This window comes from Coenobita brevimanus, chromosome 95 (genome assembly GCF_032717465.1).
Source record: "Coenobita brevimanus isolate Jiangsu-jjx chromosome 95, ASM3271746v2, whole genome shotgun sequence".
Lineage (NCBI taxonomy): Eukaryota > Metazoa > Arthropoda > Malacostraca > Decapoda > Coenobitidae > Coenobita > Coenobita brevimanus.
This window is the reverse complement of record NC_137048.1, coordinates 9663898-9678897: the sequence shown is the minus strand read 5'-3', so window position 1 is coordinate 9678897 and position 15000 is coordinate 9663898. Positions and strand designations below refer to the sequence as shown.

The window sequence follows — 15000 nt, the reverse complement described above, 5'->3', positions numbered from 1 at the left end:
GCCCAAACCAAGGGCCAGAGACCCCCAGACCATATATATTCTGAATCAGGGTGACCCAAGAAAGGTTTTAGGGGGCCAAAATTCTTATCTGGGTCATCAGAGGTCACCAGTAGAGTGTTCGCTTTTTTTGCCTAGGCAGAATCAAATACTCGGCCCTTACACCAGTTCGTGGTCGCGGGTGTTCCACTGAGCGCGTTTATATATTTATTTATTTTTTCAAGATTTGTCCTGAGCAGAAGGGGAATCAAGGGTTATATAGGGTGATTTCACTATCTGCATAGGGTAGATCAGTGTCGAGGACTGGGAACACTTACATGAAGTCCAACAGGTTCGTCTCCAGTTGACCAAGGGGCCACAACAACAACCGCCACCACTTAAACAAATGAACACTATCCAAATTACGAGAAGTACAACAGATTAATGTGCAATGGAAATTTATCAACACAAATTAAAATGTGCTTACATTAATGGAGTTTCAGAATCACCTAGTGCTCATCTTAGCTGTCATATGTTGGCAGCTATGTTTACAGTGCATCTCACACACCCCTTTAGAGGAACTTGGAGCGTTTGTATAGAGTGTTTGTAAAGATTAGTGTGCAAGACTTTATAGCCATGTACTTTTTGTTGTTGGCTTACACATTGTTGGAGGATAGGGAAGTGGGATAAACGGGAGAAATTGCAGGAATATGTCCAATTATCCTGACGGGTTGAAATATCATCTATGAAATATTCATGTTTTAATGTTCTTGCATGTGTTCAGGAGCCATATTATCTGTATAGGTGGGATTTCTACTTCATTAAGGCAGGGAACATTATACTTATCTTCACATGTGATGCTATATCTTTCTTTCCCAATCCATGCAGCTAAATGGAAAACAAAATAAAATGCTAACTATATTATTGGATATAAAGATGAATGCAAAGTACCTGTCACTGTCCATGATAGTGTTGAGGCGATGGGCGATCGTCAGCACAGTGCAGTCACGAAACTCATTTCGGATGGTGCGCTGGATGAGAGAATCTGTGTAGATGTCAACTGCTGCTGTGGCCTCATCCAAAACCAACAACCGAGTCTTACGTAGGACAGCTCTAGCTAGGCCCACTAGTTGACGCTGACCCACACTTTGGACACAAGGAAAAAGAGTGTGGTAAGTGTATATATATATATATATATATATATATATATATATATATATATATATATATATATATATATATATATATATATATATGTATATATATATATATATATATATATATATATATATATATATATATATATATATATATATATATATATATATATATTAAACAGAAGATGAACAGAGAAAATGAAAACAGAATAATTTAAAAAATAATCAAACATCAGATTACAGGTGTCCTCTATTTATAAAAAATCTGAAACAATTGGATTTGAACTGCTGCAGGTTGAAGTTTTTTGGGGAGGACTATTTTGGGGAAGCAAGCTCCAAAAAAAAGCATTTTGGGGAATAAAAGAATTCTGATAGGAAGAATTTCTGCAATATAGCTGTGTGACAGTCCAGTCATGTGCACTACCAGATGCTCGTGAAGCAGGGGAGAAGGCGTGGAGAGGTGACACAATGGATGGAATTTCGTCTGAGCATTTGCCAAAAAAGCATCTGTAAAATAATGCAAAGAAGGCCACATTACTTCTTACTTGTAAGGTAGACAAGTCATTATAGTTGCTGGGTTACTCATAATACGTATAGCTTTGTTCTTAATTTTGTCGATTTGTTTCAGTGCAACCTTTGCACAGTCACTTCACAAGGGTGGGTAATACTCGAGCTGAGAGCACACATGACTGTTGTAAATTACAGCTAACTTTTAGTCAGTGAAGAAGTTACGAATTCTATACAATATTCCACGTTTCTTTGAAAAGATTTTGACAAGTAATTTAATGTGAAAGGTCCAACTGAGGTATTGTTAAGTGAAACTCCGAGAAAATCAGTACTTTTAGAGACAGGAATACTGTGTGACTTGAAAGTAAAATAGGAATCAGGCAACATCTGTCTATACGTAAACAGTATATATCTGGTTTTCCTAGCAGTAAATAAGACAATATTATCTTGTTCCCATTCAGTTATCTTAGATAAGTCTTGATTTATGGAGACTGCTATACTGAGTTGGGAGTTAGAGATATCAGATTTTGTGAATGAGTGTTTAAGTGTGAAGGAACTCTGAAACATTGTGTCATGTGCATATTGGTGGTAGACAAGAGATCATTAATACAAATTAGGAACAGGGCTGGAGCCTGGACTGACCGATGTGGCTCGCTGGCATCAAGTGAGTGGAAAATTGTATCTTACTATTGCTGAGATATAAAGAAATAAGTGGAACAAAAGACGATAAGCAGTGGCAATGGAGTATGGATAATAGGGAATGGTGTCACACTCTGTCAAAAGCTTTAGAAATATCAAGGGCTACTGGGTGGGTTTCTCCATGCTGGTCTAGTGACTGATGGATGGAGTGAGTCATGAGATAAATATATTTCGTGGCGAAAGCCAAACTGTCTGTCACTAATGAAGTTGTTTGTTTAACAATGTGCTTATTAATAAGTCTCAAATACTTTATTATGAGATGTGATTGCCATAAGTCTGTAATCAGAGGGGTCATAGGAACTTCTTTTCTTAGGAATTCGATGGATGTCGGCTTCTTTCCAAGAATTGGAGAATGGAAAATTACGTATTCATTGTCTGAATAATTTAGCTAAGACGGAAGCAAGTTCTGAGGAACACTTTTTCAAAACGATTAGAGGAATTCCATCTGGACCTAGGGCTTTGTTAGTTGGTAAATTCTCCAGGATCGATTTTGCGTATCTAGATTGTATCTGTAGTGAAGGAATTTCAGGAGAGTCAAATTCTAGTACAGGAATGTTCTAGCTGGCTTCCTCTAAAGTAGAATCTCTGGCAAAAGTACTGGCATGGATGTTTGCTTGTCGACGCAGGTCATTCTCTCTGACATGGAGAGCATGTTTTCACCCCTGTTTGTTTGTTTGTTAGTTTGTTTGTATGTTAGCAGATACCAGCTTGTGTTTAGTCATTAATGTGGGACTCGATAGAATTGATCTCAGTGGAGAAAAAAGACTGCCATGGAACATTAGCAAGATAATTTTCAAATCCATCCCAATTTGCTCATTCAATTTTCCATCTGGGCACTGGTTCAGAACGTGGAGGGCTGGGGGCAACTGACTAATGAGGCTTTGATGAGACAATGGTCGGAGGATCCAGTGACGACAGTAGCTCTGTCCTGTATTGATCTGTGTTATTTGTCAGGAATAGATCCAAGAGACAGGCTCTATGGTCAGATAATCTGGTATTCTGGTTGTTAGTTTTACCAATAGCGTGAGACTAAACAATTCTGCAAACAGCTCGCATTCTAGAGCAGTATCATCAGTACTGGCAGAATGCAATAACATTGTATATTTGATCTATCTATCTATTGCCAGACGCCTCAATCCCATAAGGAGTGGCCACAAACAAATCGCCTCTACTGTATGTCGCCCTGTTCCCTGGCATTTCATTGTCGTTCCCCTAGCTCACACACACTCCTCTCTCACATACCTCCCCACACCATCCCTTTATCTCACTTTCAGCCTCCCCTTTCACCTCACTCACATACACTCTCCTCATTAGTTTCTCGCTCTCCATCCTCTCCACAGGGCCAAACCACCTCTTTGTATTTCTTCTACCGCTTCCTGTCACACCCACATCCATTCTACATTATGGATGTTATAATCACACAAAAGCAACAATCTGTCACGCTCAGTCCCGATGACGTGTTTACACGTCTTGCAATTGCAAGGTCTGTCAGTTGCACATTTTTCAAAATTTGTTCGTGGTTTTTGGCACATAGACATTGGACACCTTCCTCTACCTGCTGCCAGGCAGGGACACTGTCTTACCCCATGTGACCTCCCCTCCCCTGCACGCAATTGTCTCAGCAACTCACCTGTTACCAGTGACCTGGCCAGTAAAGACATGTCACACCACGGTACGAAATTCAAGGTGAGAGTGGTTCCCCAATTGATGATGATGTGAAGGACAAAGATTACATGGCATTGGAGGAAGAAATGAGCAGAAATGATGAGGAGGTAATGTCACCAAGGAAGGTGCAGTATGTTGATGTGTTCAGTGAGTGTAACAAAGCTTTCATCGCTTATATTATTGTGTGAAACTAATATATTCTTGTACTACATATAAATTTGTACCAGATGAACAAATATCTACCTATTCTGTGTGGTTTGCAATAGTTACCACTACATAGAAAACATGACAGCTGCAGTGTGGCTCCAGAGAACACGATACCAGGTGTTTAAAGGGTCACCTGTTTAGACCACTTCTAAGCACTTTTGGGGGCATTTCCAATGTTTCTCATAAAAAGTGTTTTTTTTTTTGCCAAAAAAAGATTTTTAAAAAATCTGCTGGGATTGGGGGGGGGGGGGTCAGTGGTGACAAAATCGGTCAGGACGCAGCAGGTTAAGGCTGGTGAACTGTGTGGATATGGAGTCACATACGCTGGGTTCTAATAAAGCATTAGGGGAGCGATAAACTATACACATATACTAGGTTAGATTTAGGTACTTTAGTTTAATTTAGGGAGGCTTTGTGGACTGTTTTAAGATTGTATGGACTTGATGGTAGGATGCTAAAAGGAGTTAAAAGATTTGATGTAAATAATTGAGCGAGTGTAAGAGTGGGAAATACTGTGAGTGATTGGTTTCCCGTGAGAGTGGGGCTGCGGCAGGAATGTGTTATGTCGCCTTGGTTGTTTAATATTTATATGGATGGTGTTGTAAGGGAGGTGAATGCAAGAGCGTTAGGTGGAAGTCTGAGTCTGGTGAATGTTGGTGGTAGAGAGTGGAATCTGAAGCAGCTGCTGATTGCAGATGATACTGCACTGGTGGCTGATTCACAGGAAAGATTGAGACAGTTGGTAGAGGAGTTTGGAATGGTGTGTGAAAGGAGGAAATTGAAAGTAAGTGAGAATAAGAGTAAAGTGATGAAGTAAGTGTATGAGGTTGGTAGATGGTAGGGGGATGAATATAGTTTTGAATGGTGAGTTGCTTGAGGAGGTAGAGTGTTTTAAGTATTTAGGGTCACATGTTGCTGTGTATGGAAGAATAGATGTCGAAGTGAAGTTTAGAATGAATGAAGTGGGAAAGGTGCTGGGAGGAATGAAAAAATGTTTAAATGTCGTTCGCTTAGAATGGATGTAAAGAGAAGGCTGTTTGAGGGTGTTGTGGTGCCGACTGCTTTATATGGGACTGAAACATGGAATATAGGTGTAGCAGAGAGGAAAAATGTGAATGTAATGGAGATGAGGTGTCTGAGGAGTTTGTGTGGAGTGACGTGTATGGATTGAGTGAGAAATGATGAAGTGCGAAGGAGAACTGAAGTTGTGCAGAAGATGGCTAATCGAGTTGAGCAAATGGTGTTGCAATGGTCTGGGCACACAGGGAGAATGGATAATGAGTGACTGGTGAAAAAAAATAACTAGACCTGATGTGAGAGGTGTAAGGCTGAGAGAAAGACCACGAATAGATGGATGGACAGTGTGAAGAGAGCGTTGGATGCGAAAGGGATGTCTCTTACGCAAGAAAGAGTGGCTGTGCGTGACAGAAATGAGTGGAGAGAAATTATGCGTGAATAAATGATGACACAGCCCTGGAGGGATATTCTCCCCCATTTGGCTTGATCAGCTGATGAGGTTAGCATATTCAGATCTGATATCACAACAAATGCCACCCTTGCTTCAAAAGTTTGTAAGGAGATGATAACCAGGAAGACTAAATGGGGAAAAGTCAGTAGAGTTGGAGATTTGGTTTCTATGAATAATAGAACTACAGGGGATACAGACCGGACGGTGAAATGAACAGAATACAGATTGGTACTAAGACCACGGGGGTTAGTAAAATACAAGGCCGAACCCGCATCTCTACTGCGACGAGACCGATCTGTGGTCGTAACAACCACTGTCGGCATAGTCGCTTTGATGATGACAGGGAAAGTGCTGTGCTGCCAACAATACCCTGCCGGTGATAGCAATCCGAGGTACCACCGCATTAGCTCTTAAGACAGCAGCGGCCAATGCTAAGGGGGGATAGCGGGATGGAAATAGGTGTGATCTCTAATGTGCATGTAGTGTGGTGCAGACAGCTGAAGGTAGAGGTTTATGAGAGTATACTGGATATCAGGAAGCGGTGTTAATGATAACACAGAATATGTACAGCAAAGGGAGATGGTCAGAAACAGGTCATGAGGGCTGTTGAAAAGGGAGCTCCAGCTCTCCCTAGCGCCAGCTTTCCATCCACCTCAGATGTACCGCCAAATCAACTGATGTTACAGCAGAGAGAGAATGAGAGAGAGAGAGAGGCTGTACTTTTATACGACGAGTAAGAGTAAAAATGTCCCATTTTTTGTCACTATAATAGCATACAATTTCTTTAAAAAAAAAAAAAAAAAAAAAAAGCTTTGGCGAACACAGTTTTGTGAGGTAATTGGTTCCACTGGTCAGTTGATCAAACAGGAAAACATTATCTCCATTCACTATTATTACCTCTGATTGTATCCAGTTTCTAGCTGTGTCTTCTTGATCCTTTGTTCCAGGTATTATGTAGCCTTCTTTGCTTCTTCCCTTCCTGTTTCGCATTTGCACCGTACATACTCACTGCTAAAAATTTTCTCTAAATAAATGAGGGTAGACTCTGTATTTTCAGCCCTTGTTCATAACTTAAATACCCCAGGAAAGGCACCCTTTTCGTGGCTGCTCTTTGCATTTTTTTAAACTAAAGATTATTTACTACAGCAGCGTTTCGAAATCCTGGTTCAGTAATTTTTGCCAGCATATACCATACCGTCTAATTTTCCAATATCTACGGTACACTGTAAACTAAATGCTGCTTGAATATTGGCTACTAGTATGTACAGTAGATTATCTATCTATCTATCTATCTATAGCCCGACGCCCTAATCCCGCAAAGGGTGGCCGCAGACAAAACGCCTCCAAGTCACTCTGTCACCCACCATTTGACTCCCCTCCCCCCAACTCACCCCCCCTCCCTCATATACCTCTCAACTCCATCCCTCCACCTCATCCTCGGTCTACCCCTCCCTCTCCCTCCCTCCACCTCACTTACATACACCCTCTTAGTCAGTCTTTCATTCTCCATTCTCTCCACATGTCCAAACCACCTCAGTGTATTTCTCCTAATCTTTTCAACCACATCCACATCTACCCCACAACGTTCCTTCACTTCTTCATTCGTCAACCTGTCCCTCCACGTCATTCCACATGCTCCTCTCAAGTAACTCATTTCCACTGCTCTCACTCTTGACTTGTTCCCCTCTTGCAAGGTCCACGCCTCGCTTCCATACGTCAGGGTAGGGATCACAATACCATCATGCAGTGACTTCTTAACTTCCATACTCACCTCCCTATTTCTCATCACTGCTTTCAGTGTACCAACAACCTTTCTTCCCTGCTGTACCCTTTCACGTACTTCATCCCCCAAAGTTCCATCCTTACTCATCACACTACCCAAGTACTTGAATGCACTCACATTCTCCATATCCTCACCATCCAACCTCACTGCACACTCTATGACTTCATTCCTCTCAAACACCATAACTTTACTTTTGTTTACATTAACTTTCAACTTCCTCCTCCTACACACTGTCCCAAATTCATTCACCAAACCTTGCAACTCCCATTCATCTTCACTCAACAGTACTGTATCATCAGCAAACAGCAACACCGGAAGCTTCCAAATCTCACCCTCATTCATTAGGGCCACCCCCACATCCACTGCCCTACCTTGCACCTCCATTACAACCCCATCCATATATATATTAAACAGCCATGGAGACATCACACACCCCTGTTTCAGTCCCACATTGAGATCAAAGAACTCACTCAGCTCACCATCCACTCGCACCGTAGCCCTAGCTCCCTCGTACATACTCTTCACAGCACTCAACAATTTCCCCTCCACTCCATATATTCTTAATACCATCCACATACCTTGCCTATCTATTCTGTCATAAGCTTTCTCCAAGTCCATGAAGGCAGCATACACTTTCCTTCCCTTCTCTAGATACTTCTCCACTAAACATCTTAGAACAAATATCTGATCTATACACCCTTTTCCCTTCCTAAATCCCCCTTGTTCTTCTCCAACTAGCTCCTCTGTCACATGCCTGACCCTATCAATGAGTATTCTACCATATATTTTACCAGTCACACTAAGAAGGCAAATACCCCTATGGTTACCACACACTTCTCTCTCCCCTTTTCCTTTGTACAAAGGAACAATTATACCTGATTTCCAGTCCTCTGGAACCCTTCCCTCTTCCCAAGCCAATCTACACAACTTCCATATCCACTCCACAACAATCTCACCCCCATACCTAAGCATTTCACCACACACTCCATCAATTCCTGGGGCCTTTCCCAGCTTAATCTTCTTCATCGCTTCCACTACTTCCGACCTACTGATCTCTTCCTCCCTCCTCTCATCTCTTCTTCTCCCATCCATTCCCCAACCACTTATACTCACACTGCTCTCACTCTCTACATTCAACAAATCCTCAAAGTGCTCCTTCCATCTCCTCAATTTCTCTCTCTTCTCCACCAACAATCTATTATTCCTATCTTTCACTCCCCTACTATTTTCCCTTTCACACTGCCTTACTTTCTTTACCTCCTTCCAAAACAATTTCTTACTCTCCCTCCATTTCACACTCAGATTCCTCCCAAACTCTTCATCCACTTTCTTCTTACTCTCCTTCACCAGTCTCTTAACCTCCCTTCTCCTGCTCACATATACCTCTCTCTTCTCTCTCTCATCATCTCCCCTATCTCTACTCGCCAACCATTCACCATATGCCTTCTTCTTTTGTTCCACAGCTCGTTTCACCTCATCATTCCACCATGCTGTCCCTTGCACACCCTTGCATCTCCTCCTCACTCCACAAACCGCCTCACACGCTGCGCCTATCTCTTCCGTGAATATCTTACATATGTCTTCCACCCCTTCCATCTGCTCTAGCTCATACCTTCCCAGTCTTTCTTCCACTATGCTCTTATGCTCTGTCATTTTCTCACTATCTTGCAATTTCTCCACTCTTCTCACAGGAGCTGCTTCCTCCTGTCTTCCCCTTCGTCTCCTCAACCACTTTCTTTGCAGCTCTACCTTGGCCATCACTAAGTGATGGTCCGAGACTCCATTCCCCCACCCTCTCCACACCCTTGCATCCAACACTTGTCTTCTCATTCGCTCATCCACACACACGTAGTCTATCATTGCCTTTCGTTCAACAAGTTCACCATCCATCCTCCTCATTACTCTCCATGTATACCGGTGGATCATCTTATGACGAAAGTAGGTGTTGGATATTGCCAACCCCTTACCAGCACAGATGTCCACCAAAGCACTACCATTCCCATCTACTTCAGCTGGCACACCCCACTGACCAACCACTCCATCCACTCGTACACTCCCAACTTTGCCATTCATGTCTCCAATCAACAGCACTCTCTTGCTCCTCTCAAACTTATCCATACATACTTCTACTCTCGCCCAAAACTCATCTTTCACTCTTGCCACTCGATCCTCTGTTGGAGCATACACACATACAATCGCCCATGCTTGTATACCTACTTTCATCCTCACCCATACAATCCTCGCACCCACTGTTCCATACTCTCTTATATTCTCCTTCCACTTCTTGCTTATCATCAGACATACTCCCTCTCTTGCCCTCTCATTCTCACTGACTCCCGCACATATACCTACACCGTATTCCCATTCTCTCATCCTTTCACCTCTCCATTTAGTTTCAGTTAATCCACATATATCCACTTTTGCATCCTCAAGCACCTGGACAATCTCTCTCTCTTTCACTTCATCATTCACTCCTCTCACATTCCACGTTCCTACCCTCAGAATGTCCTTTGTCCGTTCCTTAGTCGTCAACGTATGATCCGTCCGGGTCCGAGGCGCTTTATTTGCTTTTTTTAGTTAGTTCTTTTTACGGGGTGGGGCACTAACCCACCACCAACCCTTTTAGTCGCCTCGTACGACAAGCAGGGATACTGGGGGAGTATTCTTGAAACCCCCCTACCCCCAGGGGGTTAAACAAAAAATTATCAGTGCACATTAAGTGTGAGACAATCTTACACCACGGGCGATGACTATCAAACACATGATCATATTAACCCTATGCTGGTAAACCTTCTTTGATGAGAATGCCATGTGCCACTTGCTTTTGGCATTTGCATTTTGTTATTGCTGTTATATTCAAATCCAGATGATATTAATTAGATCATCTTGGGATTTCGCAAGCTATATTGGTCAGTTCGGATAACATCATCCCCACCTTGCGTGATACTTTTTTGATCGACTGTACATATTTCTCATTCGTTATGCATATGGTCATCAGGAGATTGTTTCGGTCTAAAGATCATTATCTTTATCTGGTTTTGTTGACCATTTTCTTCAACTCTGGATTCTTATTAAGCCTATTTATACAAGCAGACTAAATTCCATTTTTGGTTTTTATTTTTTTTACATTAAATGATATGTTTTTAAATGCATTCAATTAGATTTTTAATATAAGGATAGAGTTCTCTGCAGAAAGCACCCTTTTTCAATTGATTTAACATTCTGTAGAGCCTTCAAACATTGAAATATACAGTGTTTATCATTAGGCTATCATGATAATCATTATCAGCAGCAGCAGTAACCTGACCTCTTTTCCCACCCCAAGGTGAGATGAAACAGGGTCCAGAGCCGGAAAAAAAAATGATAAAATGAAATACTAAAGTCTGGCTGTTGAATGAGCCCCACCCCCCATTCTCTCATCATTCAGGCTCCTAGAGTCCTGGCTCCATCTGATATGTCAAAAAACATTTTGCATGTAGCTTCACACTCACCTGTCTGACAGAATCAACACGACGACTGTCAAGTTAAATGGGGGTGCCAAACACTGGTCATACACTCCACAAAGAGAAAAAAAATTATTCGGTCATTTGGATCGCCTGTCAGTTCCCTGGCATCGTTTCTTCCTATACCTCTCTTTCTCACAGACTAATTTACTATCTCTATCCATATACTTCTAAGCCTACCAAGTCCCTTTCAATCTTCAAATTCACATCAGACATACACTTTTCACCACCCTATTTCCGTCCATTCTCTCCAAATGCCCATACCATCTGAGCACACTCTCTTCCACTCTGACGTCCACAGACTTCCTTACTCCTCAACATTCACAAATCAGATTATTCATTATCCTGTTTCCTCACCACACCTCACACACATTTCTTAACAGTCCCCTCTCCAATGCTCTTACTCTTGACTTGACATTTTAATGCCGCTCCATAGTCTCACACTACTATGTAGGAGGAGGCACTAAAACTCCCTCATGCCTTGGCCACACGTAATAATTCACAATTTTTCTCTAAAGGAATTTACTGTATTGTTAATGGTCGCCCCTTCTGGATGTCGACTTTCTTTAAACTGAATCGTGACCAAGACTAAATCTTCGATGCCCACTGCCTTTTCTGAGTTAATTTGCAAATTTAAGCTCAAAATCCTCCTGTTTTGCAGTGGTCTCCATCCTCTCCAGATGCTGCTCTCCATCGAGGATGTTATATATCATGGCGCTGTACAAGTTTGCTTTATAGTTTAAGGTGTTATTCTCTGGCGCTGGCTTTTCTTAAAAAGAAGTGTGGAATAAAGAATCACAGTTCACCTTCGTATTTAGGACTGTCCACTTTCATGCTGAACAATTTTGATATTTAAATCAAAAGATATTGTGTCCACCCGTACAGGTTACTTATTCCCATCCATGAATCACATCAAGATTTATCAGTACTCTTCATATTTTCTTCATCTTAAAAGTTGGGAGAGTGAATGGGGAAAACTGGGCCCATGGAAGAAGGAAAAGTTCCCTCTTTCCCCTTTCATGTTTCAGCTGAGTGAACCTCCAACAGCAGGTGCTATACATAGCATTTGATGCACTATATCTAGAGAGACAAGTATACTGGCAGGTTTTACAATAAAACTTTTTATTGGCCTAAAGGGTATAGTGCCATCTTACTGCATTCCTTGACCTTCTCTCTTACATTCATGTTTCCACAACTCTGCATGCCTATGACATGGTTCTGTGAAATGGTTTGATTAAAAAACATTATGAACAATGGAACAATCCAGTAATAAGCTGTCATATTGTACTCAAAAGATCATAATGGGAGTAGGTTCAAGGGTAACCAGATGCTCTTGCCGTATAATTTTAATGAAAGATGGTATTACCTGGAGAGTGAATTTCCCTTCAATAGTGTATATTATGTGGCCTGCCATGGGATTATAGCACTGCAAGCAATACAACCTTCGAGACACAATATGCAGAATCTCATTCTAAAACCCGCCATTAAAGGCATATTTGGCTTCGGGAAATACAAGGTAACCGACAGAGGGAGAAATTGAAGATGGAAATAAACAACATTAAAGATCTCAAGGAAATTGGAATAAATGCTCATCTATCGCTGCTGATGAAATATCCCATTGCTTATGACAATAATGTGCAGAAGTACAAAGTACACACTAACATAGCATAAACAAGAATCCAGTAACCTGTTGCTGATCATGATATACAATTTCATTTTCTATTATTCGTGCCCTGATGGTCGAGCATCAGTTATGACATTCAGTGTTGCACATTTTTAGTTTTCATGAAATATCCATGTTTGGATTCCCAAAGCTCTGGGGCATAAGTTCTCAGTGATGCCACTCAGCTATAAATGCACACCTTTGCCCCCCTCCCTCCTTTCTCTCTCTCTCTCTCTCTCTCTCTCTCTCTCTCTCTCTCAAACAACATAGTTGGAGGAAAACCAACCTCGTGAACAGGCAGGATTCCGAAGCAGGTATTCGACTACTGATCATTTACACACAATGAATCAGCTAAATGAGAAAACTACATAATACTGGTACAATATACCACTGTGCTTAGGTTTTGTTGAATAAGAAAAGACCTTTGAGTCAGTGCACCACATAGCAATTATAAAATCATTGCGAGAAAAAAGAGTGAAAGAGAACATTGTAAAGATGCTTGGAAATATATATAAAGAGGGAACTGCTGCAGTTAAATTACATAAGGACTCGGAAAAAATTAAGATTGAACAGGGCGTTCGTCAGGGTGTTACAATTTCACCAAAACTATTAACAGTATGCCTTGAAAGTATTTTCAGAAAGCCTGACTGGGAAAAGAAACCAGTGAATAGATGGAGAAAAGCTAAACCATTTAAGATTTGCAGATGACATTATCCTAATCTCAAAAACAGCAAAGTCATGGTAGGAAATGTTAAATCACCTGAACACAGAAAGTCTCAAAATAGGGCTAAAGATGAAATGGAGTAAAACTAATGTTTAATTCACAAACACCAAAGAGCGTCGTCAGAATAAGTGGAGAAATTCTTGAAGATGTACAATTACTTGGGGCAAATACCAAAATTAACGAAAGTTCATGATAGCAAACTAAAAAGACTCTTTACACTTGGGTGGAAAGCTTTCGGTAAACATAGATACATTATGAAAAGTAGCTTGCCAGTTAGTATGAAACGAAAAGTATAAAACGAATATATAATTTCAGCTATGACGTATGGCTGTGAGTCCTGGAAACTGACAAAATCGATGGAAAATAAATTAATCCGTAGTCACAGAGCAATGGAAAGGTCAGTGTTGGGAAAATCTTTAAGAGACAGGAAAAGATCAACTTCGGTGAGAGAGTCAAAGTTATTACAGAGGTTATAAAAGAACAGAAATGGAGGTGGTCAGGCCATGTAGCAAGAATAAAGGATAACCGATGGAACAAGAGGCTGACTGACTGGACACCAAGAGACTGTAAGCGTAGCAGAAAAAGACCAGACAGGAGGTTGAGGGATGAGACAGAAATCTGCAGGGAAAACGTGGCTAAGATTGGCTCAGTCATGGAATTCATGGAGAAGGTTGGGGGAGGCCTTCATTGGGCAGTGGACTTGTAATGGCTTGATGATGTTTATATATATAATATATATATATATATATATATATATATATATATATATATATATATATATATATATATATATGCGTGTGTGTGTGTGTGTGTGTGTGTGTGTGTGTGTGTGTGTGTGGATATAATTCAAGGCAATGAACTCAGGCTACTGCCTAGCCTACATGTTGGTAGGGTCCACAGAGATACAAGGACTCAGCCATAGGTCCTTATTTCCGAAACACATTCACTCAGTGCATATCTTGGCAACAAGTACACACAAAAATTTTACGTTCTACACAAGTATTAATCAACAGTGTGTTCTCTATTAAGGACATCAACTGACAAATAAGGAAAGTCATCGATAACTGTTACAATGAAAATAGCGACAGAAACCATAAGACGGTGGAAGACATCAACCTTTACTACAGAGCCACCTTCTCAACAGCCTGCAAGGAAGAAGAAGGAATGATAAAACAAATAGTGACGCAAAATGTCAAAAGGGACTTAACCTGATAATATACTACAGGAATAAAAAGACCGGTCACCTGCTACTAAAGAACAGCCCTCACCAGTAGTGAGACATACTTCAGAGCTCGCATGTTGTATACAGGTTTACTTGCCAATGAGGGAACTGAGAAGCCCTTCCCTCTGCCAATGTGGGCATGACTACCATGAAATCTTCCTCGGTGCCTGAGTTACCACCTTACAGTTGGAACACCTATAAACCACCTTTAACAGGAACACGACATTGCCCTTACAAGGAAAATAGTGAAAGAAAATACAGAAATTCTATGTATATATATGTGAAATTGTACCCATATGATGCTTTCCCTTACTAGATGCAAATTCAATATACACGCGGAAGATCTTCGAGCCCTCCCAAGCTTATGGTGGGCCACACCCACAAAAATAACAATACGTCAGGATCGAGTACACGCATTCGCCATAT

The 15000-nt window shown here is 41.1% G+C and overlaps 1 protein-coding gene across 1 annotated transcript in view; it reads right to left on the bottom strand.

The window, feature by feature from the left end:
- LOC145413230 (multidrug resistance-associated protein 1-like) overlaps positions 1 to 15000 on the bottom strand; it is a 682216-nt gene that overhangs the window by 10976 nt on the left and 656240 nt on the right. Inside the window, exon 27 of the mRNA XM_080282961.1 lies at positions 928 to 1122. Coding sequence (XP_080139087.1) covers positions 928 to 1122 — 195 coding nt within the window. The remainder of the gene's footprint in view (positions 1 to 927; positions 1123 to 15000) is intronic.